Below are 17,333 nucleotides of genomic sequence, written 5' to 3' on the forward strand. Positions count from 1 at the left end.
GAAGATCCATACAAAATGAGATGTACTGCAGGGAGGCAGGCCAGCAAGCAAAGAAATGCGTAGGCTGTCATACACCACTGCTGGATGCAGACAACTCCACAAATTAAACTCTTGGGAGACTCAGAGAGAGGCCTAGAGACACACCGCAGCATCTCAGACGGAATATACAGAGGAGAGAGTGGGAGGATCATTGCTTTTCTTTCTTTCTTTTCGACTGTGTCTTTTCTAACACCACAGGCTAGAATCATTTCATCTTTAACACGCAAAGAACCACCAGCTGGTTTACACCTTGGATGACATAAACAGGAACGCCTATGGAGGAGATCACAGAGTGATTCCTAGGACAAATAGATCACATGGGACTTCCTGTGTGATGTACAGCAGTCAGCCACAGCTAGCAGGCTCACGGGGCATCGTTGAGTCGTTCATCACCAAGCTATCAGAGAGGGACAGTGACAGATCATGGATTGCCTTATCCTTTACAGGGAGATGACAGGTGACAAGGTCTTTGCGATTCATTACAATTAGACGTGGCTTGACTCTACATCAAATCCAGGGATAATGTGGCTAGCTCTTCTATAGCTAGCACTGTACTGAATCAGGACTATGCTGTCCTTAGTACTGCTTCAGTCATATTCCACCATGACCTCCTCTCCAGTGGAGGCTCCTCAGTGGAGGAAGGGGAGGACCATCCTCCTCAGTGAATTTCATAAAAATACAAATAAATTAAAAAAAGGAAAAGTTATCATTTTTAGATAAGACTATACTAACTATATTCACATCACCAAATAATTGATTAAAACACGCTATTTTTCAAATAAGGTCTACAGTAGCCTCAACAGCACTATGTAGGGTAGCACCATGGTGTAGCCGGAGGACAGTTAGCTTCTGTCCTCCTCTGGGTACATTGACTTCAATACAAAAGCTAGGAGGCTCATGGTTCTCACCCCCTTCCATAGACTTACACAGTAATTATGACAACTTCCAGAGGACGTCCTCCAAACTATCAGAGCTCTTGCAAGATGAACTGACATGTTGTCTACCCAATCAAAGGATCAGAGAATGAACCCAGTACTGAAACATAAGTTACAGCTAGCTACCACTGCAGAGAATAAAATGTAGTGAGTAGTTGATTCAGCAAGAGAGAAAGACAATAGTTGAGCAGTTTTGAACAAATTAATTTCTTCCAAAATGAAGGAGAAGCAAGAGAGGAATAGAGAGAGAGAGATTGTCTGTTTAATTCAGTTTCACTTACTTAGCTAGAAAATGCAGCTAGCTAGTTTAGCCTACTGAAACACCCGGCTTAAACAGAGGAACGCTATGTTAGCTAGCTGGCTATGACTATCCAACACAATACTGTAAGTTTTCCAAGTCAAGGTAAGCTTTTAGTTTTACTAATATATTACCACCGGGGCCCACCGGTGTAACTGCTTACTGACTGTACACTGTAACGTTACCACACGATTGTATCAGGTATACTAATGCTTTAGTTCTATTAGCTTTGCTGACTATGATATTACTTTAGCTAATATGGTGACAACAATGTGGGCTGTGTGTAGCGGTTTGGCTTGGAATTATTTATTTTTTTGCCTGGTCACATACAGCTGATGTGTTGTGAATTGAGGTTCACATGAGAATGTGAGAGGAGGAGAGTGCATAGATGCGAGAAGGAATACAATGTGGCTGCTATGAAAGTGAATTGTGTTTACCCGTGATCAGGGGTGTGTTCATTCCGTCGATTCTGTTGAGAAGCATTTCTTAAACGGAAGCAAACGGAACACAATGGGGATAAACCTACCTGAATTTGTCCAATACAAACTCTTGTTTGCAACTGTTGGACTAATGACTACATCCTATATAAGATAGATGCAGGCACACAGCAGGGTGGTTTTGAAAGCTACCGTCTGTCCATGTGTCACTGTCTATCACATCAAATTTGTCTCTTGACCTGTGTGCACCTACGTTATAATCTTTCATTCATAGGCTTGGTTGTAGCAGGCTCATGAGTATAGGGAAAATTAGAGTGTCATGTAGTAGCCTAAACCTATCGCTGTTACATTGAACTGGGTGAATGGAATATGAATGACAGTCATCCAATATGATGTAATAGAAATAAGGCCATGCTCATAAAAAAAAAGAAAATCATCCTCCCTCATCTTAAACGGCACCGACCACCACTGCTCCTCTCCCACACCTTTTCTTAGATGACACGGCTCAAAGCTTGTTTTCATTATTTGTCAGGGGGTATTACAGCTAGACACAGCTAACTGATGCTCTACCTCCTGTCCAGGTCTAGCCATAGCCTCTACACTGACAGTGGTCTGCTCAGTGAAACCAAAATGACTCTTTCAATCTATTAATAGCCATGTTCAAATGTACATAAGCTTCCCACAGCTTAGTTCCCACTGTCAAAAGAGCTACAGTTGGGTAGAGCTATATATAATGTAAACCTGGAGGCTTCTAGCTCCATGGCTAGTTCTGCAAATCCAAGCCATTCCAATATATTTTCAAATGGCCAGGTCGTATTGACTCCAATGTCACATCAAATTCCCCAAATCTACGTAAAAATCTATACCACTTGCCCTTGGCCATGCACCTTAAACGCTTGGCAGGGAAAGCGATCAGAGCAAATTGGCCAGGCCATGGGAGTGATGTTTAGGCACCGATCAAGAACCTCACAGGCACTGCAGTAACAGACTGGCCCAGAAGAGTGTTTGATAGTTGACAACATGCTATTGTGTTCACATTAAATGCCATGTAAGACCAAATCCACCTACAGTAAGTGAACTGTTAAAAATTCAGCAAACACAGAATGAATGCACCGTGAAATAGTAAGACATACTTTGCAGGAATGTTCATTCTGCTGCAGGAGAGCCTTTACAATCACTTTTATATGCTCCTCAAACAGTCATCACAAGGCAAATATGGATCCATTTAGGGTGTTTCTGTCTTTGCCTTTGGATTTAGATTCCAACATTGACCTCAACCTACCAAAGACATGACTATGTATCTTACAGTGAACATACACAACTAGCCTCTATTCAGTTAATAATAGCCAACTTCCTGATCCTGAGTAAATTGCATCTTTGAAACGTTTACATTTTTGTCTTTGTATTCCCGACATTAGGTCTATTTCACAAATCTATCTCGCAAAAAAAAAAGACATTTGGCTGCAGTTTTAATAGCATGGGAATGTAAAACCTACTAATCTGCTTGTACCCTGCTGTCGTTCATCCCTCTCATAGTGTATGGATGAGAATAAAAATCCATTGTTCTTGGGATGAGCCCAAAGCAGAACACTCACAGCATCTGTTGACCCAGCTAGCATTCTGCTAAAATGTATTTTGGCTCCCATGATGTCTCTGGTACTGAAGGTTAGGGATAACATTTCTCTAACGCCTGTTTGTCTACTTCTCTCAGCATTCTGAGGACATAACATTCAATAACATTCCAACAATATTCTAGGTAAGTTTTCGGAGCTATGGAACGAGTTTCTTTTGTAAATAGAAAGATACTGTTTAATTGAATCCAAACCAGACCTAGATGAACATGTTGTTTGCTAATGAACCAACTGACATCCTCCCCTCAATAGGGACCGAAAACCACATAAATATGTATATTTGAGGAGATGTTGGGAGGTCCATTGAGCAACACTCAAAAGAAATCATGATCTGACAGTTAATGTCCTCGAGCGAGTGAAGGCCACTGACCGAATACATGATACTAGTTGGCTAAGAATAGAGAGAAAACATGATGACTTTAAATAGGAGAGGAGAATATAAGAGATGGCTAAGACAGGCCCATTTTCCAGCAGATACCTCAAAAGAACATCATTGTCAACTAGTATGTCAGAGTAAACAATTTCTCTGACATTTACAGTACACAAATGCAGCTTGGGTAGCATTGAGGGATCAGGTGTACTTCTCTCACTGCCTGCCACCACCATGAGCACACACTGAGTGTGTGGCGTGATCAATACGCCCTCTTTGAACAATTCATTGATTCATTGGCCATCAATGACCAGACTGCTCTAACAACAGCCTATATCCAACACTGAGAAAGGAGATGGAAAACAATCAATGAAACCACAACTGAGACAGGAAATCCTTCAGCTCTCTGTGCCCATATATTCTTTTGTGTGTCATAGTTTACTTTCCCATCTGCCTGGAGAAGTCTAGGGATTGTCCTCAGATCTGATCTCAACCCATATTCCCAATGTGTCTCAGAGTGGGAATGCTGATCTGGGATCAGTTTTGCCTTTTAGAGCATAATGATTTACATTACATGGAAGGAGGATACCTGATCCTAGATTAGCACTGCTACTGTGAGATGCTTTGTGAATACAAGCCAAGGGTTTCATGTACAAAAGAAGGCAGTGAAAGGAAAGCTTGCCATGAGATTACCAGACGCCCTGGAATCCATGAAAAACAATCAAGAAAAACTAAATCCAAGCATAGTAATAGTCATATTTCTCCTCCCTCAACCTAATTGGCTATATATGTGGTATTACTTGCTACATTACAGAATTACAGAGAACCATTTTACCATCTAAAATGAAATTGTAATACCTTCTTTCTATTTGTGTGTGTGTATGGGTTCCATCAATAAGACATGTTAACCTTGGCCCAGTTACGATCAGCACTTTGACCAGTCCGATAATTGTAAAAAGCAATGGAGGTAGGTTTCCCTTGGGCCAGAACCAAGAACCAAGAAAGCTTCAGCAAATTGAAATGAGGCAGGTTGGAGGGGTGGGGGCAGTAGGTCTCTCACATCCAACCTACCTTGGTCTACATTTCCTACTTCCTTCCAGGCTACTACATAACCCTTACTGCACCAACTTGGCAAAAGTTACTGCACCAACTTGGCAAAAGTCAATTTTACAAGTCTACAAAAACCTTCATGCCAGCGAAGGATGATCCCTATCTTAGTCTAAATGTCTTATTTCAGTATCTATGCAACATCATATAATTTGTGCTATTGTTACAGCACCGACAAAGGCAAGACAAATTATATTGAGCAGGTAGAAATTACAAAAGCTTCAAAAGCCTCTATGCCATTGAAGGATGGAAACAATAGTGCACCGTGCGGCTCAAAACAAAGTCAATGATCGAATCAATAGATCTAATCAATACGTGGAGGCTGAGAATTGAAGAGGTTAGGTCACAGGCAGCACTTGGTGGTCCGATCAGTCATACTGATCAACAACAGCTGTGGTATTTACACCAGTATTGGGAGTAATAGGGAAACCAAACTCCTGAGGTGTGCTGTTGATGGGTGCCATGCTGCGAGTGTTGCATCAAGCTGCCAGCTTCTCAGGGAGATGATCAGTTAAGTGTGTGTAGCCTGCTGGGGTTGCAGAGAGCAAAACAAGAGTAAATTAAGCTTTGGTCAGAACTGTACAGAGCACAGCTGGGGTTCATAGCTAAACTAAAAATCACTGCAGAGAGCAAATCCACAGTAAGGTTAGGCTTTGATCTGTAAACTGCAGCACATAACTGGACAGTAGTTGATATCAAAAATCTAAATGACTTTTCCAAGGAATTCGGTTTGTGTGTATTTCACCTTGAAATAACCTGCAAGCCTCTACTTCACGAATGAACAAAGGATCAGAACCTTTGCATTGCTATACAGTAAAACAAAGGCTTGCATTTGATAAAAACTGACAGCAGTGAATGCTTTGGTCAAACATCATGTAATACTGCATATGAGGATATGAGGAGGAAGTCAGTGTTGGGGTCATTATTGAACTCTGATGTTGCAAGCACCATACTCCTGCCATCAGAAGCAACATAATATTCTGTGTTTTGAATGTACCCAAACACAGGTATAATTGTGGACAGCATTGCATTACCTCAGAGATGAAACCACGGAGTACATTGAACACCCCATATAACTGCTATCTCATTGGCAGAGACATGTGCTGTCCCTGGTGCTGAAATAAGTTGGCTACGATAGCATTTTCCTGCTAACGCAATCGCACAGCAATCCATGTACGCACCATGGACAGCACAGACCAAGTGGTTATTACCGAAACAAAACAAGCACATTTAGCACACACATATCCAATAATATTGGTTCAGTTCAACCCAGGTAAGAATGAAATGTCTTAGAAACCCATAGATTTCACTCAACCTCAACCACATTTTATTTAACAAAATAGAAGCAGGTCAAATGTAGTAAAGCATATAAATGTAACTCCGGGACACAGCATTGAAATATGACCAATAATTCATGAGCCGTGGTAAAATGTTCCACAGTAGACACTGATAATTACCCTTCAAAGCAATACACCAACAGACTGGAGTCTGAAGTGATTGACAGCACTGTTGTTGCCAAGGATCTGCTAAGATAATACTCCCCGAGGTCAGCCTATGTGATTCGTTACATTTAGTGAAGGGGGGTGGGTGTGAGTGTGAGTGTGAGTGTGTGAGCATACAGACAGACACACACACATGTAGACAGACACTAGTGCACATGCACACACATTTAATCAATAATTCTAAGTATTTCAATGCATACATACACACACACACACACACACACACACACACACACACACACACACACACACACACACACACACACACACACAGCCCAGACACGCGACAATGAACATTGTTCTGCTAATGCAGTCACAAAGATAACCATATAGTCTATCAGTCCACAGTGTTAAAAAGGCCTGGGAAAAAATGTTTGTTGCTGTATTAAGATAAATGATGAATGAGACAGGGTTGAGACATGTTTGATATTGAACTGGCTCTGAGCACTTTAACCTTCTGCAGGCCAGTGCATGTCTGACTTGTAATGCCTTATTGACAAGACTATTCCAAAACGGATTGTAGCAATGGGGTCTCTTGCACATATGCTTATTTATAAGAGAATTAAAAACAGTGGGCACATTGATGGACCTGATCCTAATGAAAAATAAAAACCAGTATGAACAAAACGAATTCAGTGCTTGAATTTACAGAGTATTCATATAAAACAAAAACATTTCACAATCCTATGATCTGTACCGTGATACTGCAGAACCAGTGACATTGATACATTTGAATGGATTATCAGAATATCACGTTTAATGCTAACCGTTATTGTACACTGTAATCATCATCTTGATATCACTATAGTCGCTCAGTAAAATGTCATAGCACTGGGCAACAGACCAACTGCTGAACACTTTTAATATTGAAGAATATATATGTTTCTTAATGCAACATTGCCCATTCATACCCGATTTAATTAACATTTCAAGATAAAAATTCCCATTCCAAAACGCCCTCTTGCAAAACTCCTATACCTCAGCCCTCCCTCCAACAGAGAAGATGCACCAACAGCGACATCGTGAGTTTCCTCGTCTAGAATAATGCGGTGATCGTGCCATGTCTTCTCTATGGCATCAGACTAATACTGTCCATTGCTAAGACGTGTTTTTTTTTTTTTTTTTTTTTTTTACTGTACGCAAACTGACCATTGCCCAATCTATTTTAAGCACGTTAGTTAAAAAAAATGTAAGTCCATTTGTCATATTTGGACACAATAGATGGCTTTACAAAAGCTCACATAAATGGAGGTGAATCATAGCCTACGCTTTGTGGAGGAATACTTTTTACATAGAAAAGCATTTTAGTCTACCTGCGCTCTGTACATAGATGGAACTGCACATACCATTACTTCCATTGAAAACATTTTAAGTTTGAAAAAATATGCAGTTAGAAAACCCCCAATATAATTCGGTAAAGCCTTCTCCTCTCCCTCAAAGCAGACTATAGTCATTAACACACAAAACCACGAACTGTTTTTAGCTACATTAACCTTGCAGCATAACCAGCTGAGTGACGTTAATTGGTCATGCTCATCTGCATCCCGAATATCTGAAATTCAACAATTGGCACACCATAAAATAACACATTATACATTCATAAAGAGCTGAATGTGCAGATATGATGAGATCTGCACCAATTATAAATAACCCCGATATTTATCGACAATCAAATGATAAAACAAACAAAAAAGAACATGCATGGACAGCTTTTAGCTTCTTTTCCGTCCCAATGAGTTCTTTTTCCGTTTTTTTTTTTTTTTTTACCGTTTTAAAACAACAAATACAAATCCTGTAACGCAGTTCACAAAAAAATAGAGAAATGGCACTTTGTATATATTCATATATAGTTTTATATGTATATATATACTGTATATATTCATATTGACAACATGGAAGAAGGGTCGAGTTGGCTTCTTCGTTACTTATGGTATGGTTCCCCAGTGTGTGTTGAAACCATGCGAAATCATGCAGGTCTGATAGTCAGTTATTTACATTACATTCATGCGCTCGTGCACAATTTCCCGATTCTTCTCTCTCAGATCGTCAGTCTGATTGCGGCAAATAGCTGTACTGGGAGGGAGGGGGGGCGGGGAGGGGGTCTATACCTATATTACAGTTGGTTCTGTAGAAGACTCATTGGCACCACAGTCAACTGGAGCAAAACAAAAAAATGGTATATCTCCGACAAAAAGCGAATGAAGAAGCTTCGTAACGTAGCATTTGTTTATTTTTCTTCAATTGCCATTGTGTCAAGAGAACGCAGTATATTTGTCTGTCTGTTTCTATCCCAGGTGTTATTGTCAATAGTCGTTTTACGCATCATTTGTTGTGGAGAAATGGGTGCTACAGTCAAACCCTCTTTGCGCGCCCCCGTCCGCATGGTAAGGCCCGCTATGCCAATAAGACGAGTCGCAAACTGTCTGCAAGGAATTGATCTCTGACGCAGAGGAATTACCATCCCTCCGCTTTGATCTCTTGCGATTCCGCAAGATGAAGACAAGCATCCCTACAACAGTGAACGCAGACGTGACAAATACCAGTAGTAGCCCAGGGACTAGTACGGAGATGGAGACCCTGTTCGGCTCCACATAGGAGTTCGAGCGCGTACCCGTGTCTGCGGTGAAAGTGCTGTTTTTGGAGAGAGACGTGGGGTAGACTTTGTCATACAACTTGGGACACATCAGATCATTTCGCACGTGACGGAAATCCCTTTTCCAGAACTCTTCTGGGGACTCACACTTGAGGTCACTAACGATCACATCTGCCCCCAGTTTCTCCGTCCACTGTTTGAAAGGGACAATATTACACGAGCAATCCCAAGGGTTCCCATGCAAATCAATTTGTATGATCGAATTGAGTTGATCTAAGACCCCTGCGACAGGGAGATATGTGAAATAATTATTATGCAAGCTAATCTTCGACAAAGACACTCCAAGGAAAGCATCCACAGGTAGCGCTTTCAGCAAGTTATTGTTGAGGAAAAGCACTCGCAGATTAGGCAGAGGGCTGAATGTACCTGCTAGTATCAGCTGTATGTCATTATATTCCAAACTGAGATATTCCAGATTTTGAAGTCCAATGAACATTTCCGCAATGAGCGTATCCAGGTAATTCTTATCCATGTACAACCATCTTAATTCGGTGAGGTTTTGAAAAGTGCTGTTGTCTATCAATTTGATGTTGTTTCCACCCAAATCAAGGAGATTCAGACTTGAATAGCCGTTAAGATGGTTCTTTTTTATAGCATGGACGTTGTTGTCTCTCATGTTTAATTCGTGCGCAGTGAGGGGTTTGGGTTTTAAGTTAGCCAAGCTCTCTATCTTCTTGCCCTCGCAGTTAACCCCTAACCCCTGCCTGGATCCAATGAGCTTGCAGCTGCATGGCACAGGGCATGATGCGTTCTGCACAATCTGCAGCTGCTCTCTCTCCCCGTTCACACCTGTCATAGATGTGGGCTTCGTTTTCAACTGCCAGTGTGATTTAGAGCGTCCCTTTTGCCCATTCCCTGGGGTTGGGGACCCAGGATCACCACTAGCTTTATAAGGCGTTGGAACGGGCCCAGGTACAGAGGTCTCCTCTTGGGTAGGAGGTGCAATTAAACTCTCGTCAGCACCACTTTTTATTGAAGGACACAGATCCATCTCCGATGTCTCGTTCAAGTCGTTCCCTTGCAGTGGCGTTGGAGCCTCGCAGATAACCCGGCCGATAAGCGCGTTCTGCGGTATATTCTCCAGCCATTCCTTCAGGGAAACCAGGTCGCAGTTGCAGTCCCAGGGGTTATCCTCCAATAAAACCTCCGCAATGCCCGGTATTTGTTCGAGAACTCCCTCATAAGGCACCGTTTTGATTCGGTTCCCTCGCAGGTCGAGGTGGGTGATGGGAACGTGTTGAAACACATTTATAGGTAGTGCACTGATGAGGTTATCATTTAGAATTAACACTTCAAGTTTATTTAAGTCCCTGAACACGGCCGGGTCAATGTCTCTCAATAGATTAAAATCAGCCTGAAGATATTCCAAGTCATCTAAACCAAGAAAGGTGCTCTTCCTAAATGACCGTATCTTGTTATTATTTATGTGTAGCCTTTTCACGAGCTGCAGTCCCAGAAAAGCACCAGGGACAATGTCATGCAAACCGTTGTTTTCCAAATGCAAGCTTACGGCATTGTAAAAGTTAGCAAACTCATTGGGAAAAAGCCTGGATAAAGAATTCCCATGCAATAGCAAGTGATAAAACTGGGAACTGGGACCAGTCAAATGGTGCAGATTAGTAAAGCTCCTTTTTTCGCAGTCAATGTGCAAATCGCCTTCAATCTCATTGCAGGAGCATATCTGCTCCTTACAAATGTCCCTTGTAACATTTCCAATAGCAACACAAAGAGCCGCCTTCAGCAAGACAATCCAAAGCAGCATTTTCAATACAAACAATTCATCCCCGATTTCAAGACATGAAAACGAGCTGTTGAATCAATGTTTTTAGTCCAGTTTATCCCCAAAAAGATAGACCGACGGGTCTAAAAGAAAAGACGACAGTCCTTTATAATATCCATGCTCTTCTAGCCCGTTGTGTCCAGGCGACCAGCTTTAAAATGACCATATAGAATGCCTCAGATCGAATGGATCCTTTTGCTGGTATGAAAATAATTGAAAACAACAAACCGCAATAGCATCTGACACATTTTTAGGCTTTTGTTCGGTAATGACTGACCTTGCAAATTTTATAAATCCGTGATTTTCTCGTCGTGCTGCGGTAGCAGTCGGTGCTGTTCTTTTCCCCTCGGTGCTGAATTCACACCGACGCTGGGTATTTAGTGCTGATCACACTGCCACTGGAAGAAAAAAAACGCATTCCTCACACCTTTCGGTGTCTTCCTTGCGTTTGTTTCCAGTGCTTTTCTTTGGTAATTTTGAATCACAAAGAGGTTACACAGAGACTGTGCTCGTTCTAGCCCGGTGCTCTTAGAAAGATCTCACACCCTCTACTGAGCTGCAATGGAAAAAAATCCATCGTCTGAGGGAATGCTGAAAAAAATCTATCCACATAGAGGACTAGCAAGCGTTAAAATGTTCACACTAAAAGCTGTTGATCTGTTCAGTTTTTTTGGACCAATAATATTCCCATTCTAAAGCCAACAAGGTTATGGATTCCAAAGGACGTTCCTTATTTCATGTTACTGCTTAGGCTGAATCCTTGCTTTAGATCCGCTTCTATTTTTTGTTTTTTTGTTTAAAAAAAAGTAGACTAGACGACATAACGCATTGCCAACGTATTGGAGACAACTCGTTTCCAAATCGGGGGTTGGTTATAACCTCATCTAATGATTAATTTGCGTATTTTATGAAGACTAATAATCTCTGGTGTGTGTATTGCATCAAGCCCAGTATACGAGTGCCCTCCAGCGTGAATGTTACTTTCTCTCTGCTAGGAACCGCTGTTGAATGCGGTAAAATAATTAACTACATAGACTACAACGTACACGCAACAACCCAGCCAGATGATACGGCTCTCAGTTGACTACAACAAACAATGTATCTATGTAAACTATAAGCACATAGGCTACTGTACGTCACGATTTCAAAGAGGATTGCAAAATACAAATTGCAATTAAAAAGCAAAAGTGCTTTCCGTCAACTAATTTTCGCTATGGATTTTTGTCATAGTCTCTGCTTCGATTCTATTGTTAAATCACACCTTGCAGTTATAGGCTAACTCAACCTTGTTGGTAGCACTAGATTTATGGAACATCGTCGTTTTGTTTTGCTTTATTAATATGGTAGGCCTGCTCTACATATCTGATAGATAAAACAAAAATGACAACATAACTGGAGTCATGAGATTGACATCACATCCCTGACATAATAGAAATAACGTCCAAAAGCGGAGGGATTCTGACAGGGTTGGGCTCAACAACTCCTATTGATTACTTTGCATATTCTACATGCATCAGTGTCTGTGGCGTTTCAAACGGTAGCACATGCCAATGGCTAAGGATAAACCTGGGCTCAGGGGTAGACCTAACAAAGTAAATGTAAATCCAGGACACTCCAGTTAGTATGATCTGTTACGTTTCCTATGGTATGTATTCATTTTTGGATGTCCATCATCCATTTCATATGATATGTTGTGAATTACAATTCATTTGTTATCTTATGAATTGTATGATATGTTACAATTCATATAATATGTTACTCATTTGCAAAGCATTTGATATTTTTACGAATTCCTATTTGTTGTGGCTAACGTTAGCAAGGTGTCTAACACTAATTTTAGCTAGGTGGCTAATGTTAGCTTGGCTAGGGGTTAGGGTTAAGGTTAGGAGTTTGGAGTTAAGTTATAGGATTAAGGTTAATGTTAGGGGAAGGGTCAGCTAACATGCTAAGTTGTCCCAAAATAGCTAAAATGCTAAAGTTGTTTGTGATGAGATTCAAATACTCAACCTTGGGGTTGCTAGACGTTCATGTTATACGCCAACAAATCCAGCCCGACCAACCACCCTACTTTCATTTTGGCTTTAAGTAACCTTCTGTCTTATGTAACCATATCAAATGTAACATTTCCTGCTTTACGTCTCGTCTATGACACCAGGCTGTAAGGAAAGAAGCAACCAGCAATATTTTCAACTAGGGTCAAATGCCACATTCTCATGTAGGGTATTCTAATGAGGCTCTCTCACAAATGATCATCTTTTGTTTACAAATATGGAGATGTACAGTAGAGATTGCCCACTTTTGCCTAAAGTAGCTCTGTAATGGGCAGTGCTATTGTAGTCCATACAACAACAAAAAACTGTATGGTTTCACAGTAACACATTACATATAGTCCCAGATTCCTATTTCTAAAGAAGTCTTTATCAAGATAATTAAAAACATTTTATGCTAATTTCCTGATGCTTCCATAGATTGTTTCTCTGACATTTTAAAGGCATAATGGAAACTGAACTGTATGTGTTTGCTGGTCAAGTTAAGGTTATGTCCTCATTTGGTTCATGTTTAGTGTGTCTTAGCCAGCAGAACATGATCTTGTTATCTTGTCCTATGGTCATTTAGAAGCATTCTGTGAACATTCAGCGACCTAAGTATTTTTTGTTGTTTATCAATCTTTTGTGTGTCAGTCCTTCAACCCAGCATGTGTTCAGATATCATCCTTTCAGAGTCAATCATAAAAACAGCAAAAACAACTCCCACACACAGAAGAAGGAGAACAAGGAGGAGGGCAAAATGCCACAAGTCAAATGTTGAAAACACACACACACACACACACACACACCACACACACACACACACACACACACACACACACACACACACACACACACACACACACACACACACACACACACACACACACACACACACGTGGTCTCTTATCCCTATTGAAACCTATAGTTTTCTGGACAATAACCTTCATTTTGACATAGGTTCCAGTGAGCCCAGGTTGTGATGTGTTAATGCATGTTTGCCTGCAGTATTTCCAATCAGCTGGGGTCCCACTGTGGGCCAGATCAAAACATGCAGGGATGTGTTCAAGCTAAACTATGTAACCAATAGTCAATTTGGCCAGTCAAACAAACACCGCACAGAGGAGGAACAGGCATCCAAGGGCACATCAATCATGCACACTCATCAATGGGTGTGTGTGTGTGTGACAGATAGAGACTGCAAAAAAAGGGAGACTAAACCATAGCTGAGTCATGATCGATGATTAATATTCACAGCAAAACACAGTTATTCATGTTTCCTAGGGTTTATTTAGTCCACATATTTCATATTTTCAACATGCAGTTAACAGATAATGTCAGAGTGATTTGTAGCTGTTCTCCCTCATCAAATCAAATCAAATCAAATTTATTTTTATATAGCCCTTCGTACATCAGCTGATATTCTCAAAGTGCTGTACAGAAACCCAGCCTAAAACCCCAAACAGCAAGCAAAGCATGTGAAAGAAGCACGGTGGCTAGGAAAAACTCCCTAGGAAAAACTCCCTAGAAAGGCCAAAAACCTAGGAAGAAACCTAGAGAGGAACCAGGCTATGAGGGGTGGCCAGTCCTCTTCTGGCTGTGCAGGGTGGATATTATAACAGAACATGGTCAAAATGTTAAAATGTTAAAATGTTCATAAATGACCAGCATGGTCAAATAATAATAATCATAGTAGTTGTCGAGGGTGCAACAAGCACGTCCGGTGAACAGGTCAGGGTTCCATAGCCGCAGGCAGAACAGTTGAAACTGGAGCAGCAGCACGGCCAGGTGGACTGGGGACAGCAAGGAGTCATCATACCAGGTAGTCCTGAGGCATGGTCCTAGGGCTCAGGTCCTCCGAGAGAAAGACAGAAAGAGAGAAAGAGAGAATTAGAGAGAGCATATTTAAATTCACACAGGACACCGGATAAGACAAGAGAAATACTCCAGATGTAACAGACTGACCCTAGCCCCCCGACACATAAACTACTGCAGCATAAATACTGGAGGCTGAGACAGGAGGGATCAGAAGACACTGTGGCCCCATCCGATGATACCCCCGGACAGGGCCAAACAGGCAGGATATAACCCCACCCACTTTGCCAAAGCACAGCCCCCACACCACTAGAGGGATGTCTCCAACCACCAACTTACCGTCCTAAGACAAGGCCGAGTATAGCCCACAACGATCTCCGCCATGGCACAACCCAAGGGGGGGGCGCCAACCCAGACAGGAAGACCACGTCAGTGACTCAACCCACTCAACCCACCCCTCCCATGGACGGCATGGAAGAACACCAGTAGGCCAGTGACTCAGCCCCTGTAAAAGGGTTAGAGGCAGAGAATCCCAGTGGAAAGAGGGGAACCGGCAAGGCAGAGACAGCAAGGGCGGTTCGTTGCTCCAGCCTTTCCGTTCACCTTCACACTCCTGGGCCAGACTATACTTAATCATAGGACCTACTGAAGAGATAAGTCTTCAGTAAAGACTTAAAGGTTGAGACTGAGTCTGCGTCTCTCACATTGGTAGGCAGACCATTCCATAAAAATTGAGCTCTATAGGAGAAAGCCCTACCTCCAGCCGTTTGCTTAGAAATTCTAGGGACAATTAGGAGGCCTGCGTCTTGTGACCGTAGCGTCGGAAAGATAGGTAGGAGCAAGCCCATGTAATGCTTTGTAGGTTAGCAGTAAAACCTTGAAATCAGCCCTTGCCTTAACAGGAAGCCAGTGTAGGGAGGCTAGCACTGGAGTAATATGATCACATTTTTTGGTTCTAGTCAGGATTCTAGCAGCCGTATTTAGCACTAACTGAAGTTTATTTAGTGCTTTATCCGGGTAGCCGGAAAGTAGAGCATTGCAGTAGTCCAGCCTAGAAGTAACAAAAGCATGGATAAATTTTTCTGCGTCATTTTTGGACAGAAAATTTCTGATTTTTGCAATGTTACGTAGATGGAAAAAAGCTGTCCTTGAAACAGTCTTGATATGTTCTTCAAAAGAGAGATCAGGGTCCAGAGTAACGCCGAGGTCCTTCACAGTTTTATTTGAGACGACTGTACAACCATCCAGATTAATTGTCAGATTCAACAGAAGATCTCTTTGTTTCTTGGGACCTAGAACAAGCATCTCTGTTTTGTCCGAGTTTAAAAGTAGAAAGTTTGCAGCCATCCACTTCTTTATGTCTGAAACACAGGCTTCTAGCGAGGGCAATTTTGGGGCTTCACCATGTTTCATTGAAATGTACAGCTGTGTGTCGTCCGCATAGCAGTGAAATTTAACATTATGTTTTCGAATGACATCCCCAAGAGGTAAAATATATAGTGAAAACAATAGTGCTTATATAGCTCATATAGCTTATTGTTACAGTATTCTATGTATAGTCACTTTAATATAAATTGGACATAAATGGGCATACTTGAGTTACACCTTTGTAATAAATGCATCTTAATCTGGAAACTCTCATTGTGGAGCAGCAGATATGCTGTTGTCTAGCATTATGTTGATTCAATATTTTATATGTGAAAAAACACCTTTAGACATATGGTTTGAAGTCAATGCAACATCTGCCTTTTGAAAACTATATCATGGTCTTAAAGGAAGGATAGTAACTCACAGAAATGCCTGGCAATGGGGCTGTCCATAGTGCTGAAATTGTTTCATGAGTTATTTTATTAGCAGATTATTTTAGCAGATAATTTGGTGTGTGTGTGTGTGTGTGTGTGCATGCGTGTGTGTAACACATCTGAATGATTTTCCTCATGATAATACATATTCATCATCTTGGTTCGATGTTTACCCTCCTATAATGAACATCTGTGTAAGAGACCCATATTGCTAAAATCAGTTAGAAATAGTGTTGTCAGTAAGGCATCACAAGTCAGACACGACTGGCCTGCAGAAGGCTGAAAGTCAATTTAACATCATGCCCCCAAACATGTTCATCCATGTGTGATCCTTGATACGTCTTCTAAATAAAGTAACAACCTACACGATAACAAAAGAGTTTCCCACAGGTTTTTTTAACCACTGTAATCTGACCGATGGGTACTGTCCATGGTGCTGAAATTGATTGCTTTGTGATTTCAGCATCAGAACAATGCTCTCTCTGTGTGTGTACATGTGTGTGCGTGTTAACCTTATCCTCAACTCTAACCACAAGTTGAACCCATCTATTTGCATGCAGACATCTCTATGAATTATGCTAAAATGTTCATGAATCTCAATGCCAATGTAAAGTTAATGCCAACAACATCCGCAACACCAGTTTTGTAACTATTTTTGTCTTTGAATTTGTTTGGTTATTCAATGATGAAACACACTTACTACATCAATAAACTATTCAAAAGTGTTCAATGCGTCACACTGTTTTATTGACCAATCTGAGTACTGTGTCATTACAGTAAATACACAGTTTGGTCAAATCTGGCTTATTTTGATCAATAACGCCTTTTGAATGTCTTTAGCAAAGGGGATACACACTAGGCCTTTTGTAGTAATGGCTGATCAATAGGTTCCAACTAAGTGGTTTGATAATGTCCAAATATTCTCATCCCCGATTGC

At 41.2% G+C, this 17,333-nt stretch overlaps 1 protein-coding gene across 1 annotated transcript; it reads right to left on the minus strand.

Annotated features, from left to right (window-relative positions):
• Positions 1-6,121: 6,121 nt before the first annotated feature.
• On the minus strand, positions 6,122-11,788 carry LOC106575277 (SLIT and NTRK-like protein 1). Its single transcript, XM_014151703.3, has one exon. The coding sequence runs from the start codon at positions 10,732-10,734 to the stop codon at positions 8,635-8,637; it is 2,100 nt and encodes a 699-aa protein (XP_014007178.1). The 5' UTR covers positions 10,735-11,788; the 3' UTR covers positions 6,122-8,634.
• Between the last annotated feature and the right edge of the window lie 5,545 nt (positions 11,789-17,333).

This window comes from Salmo salar, chromosome 17 (assembly GCF_965601325.2).
Source record: "Salmo salar chromosome 17, fSalSal1, whole genome shotgun sequence".
Lineage (NCBI taxonomy): Eukaryota > Metazoa > Chordata > Actinopteri > Salmoniformes > Salmonidae > Salmo > Salmo salar.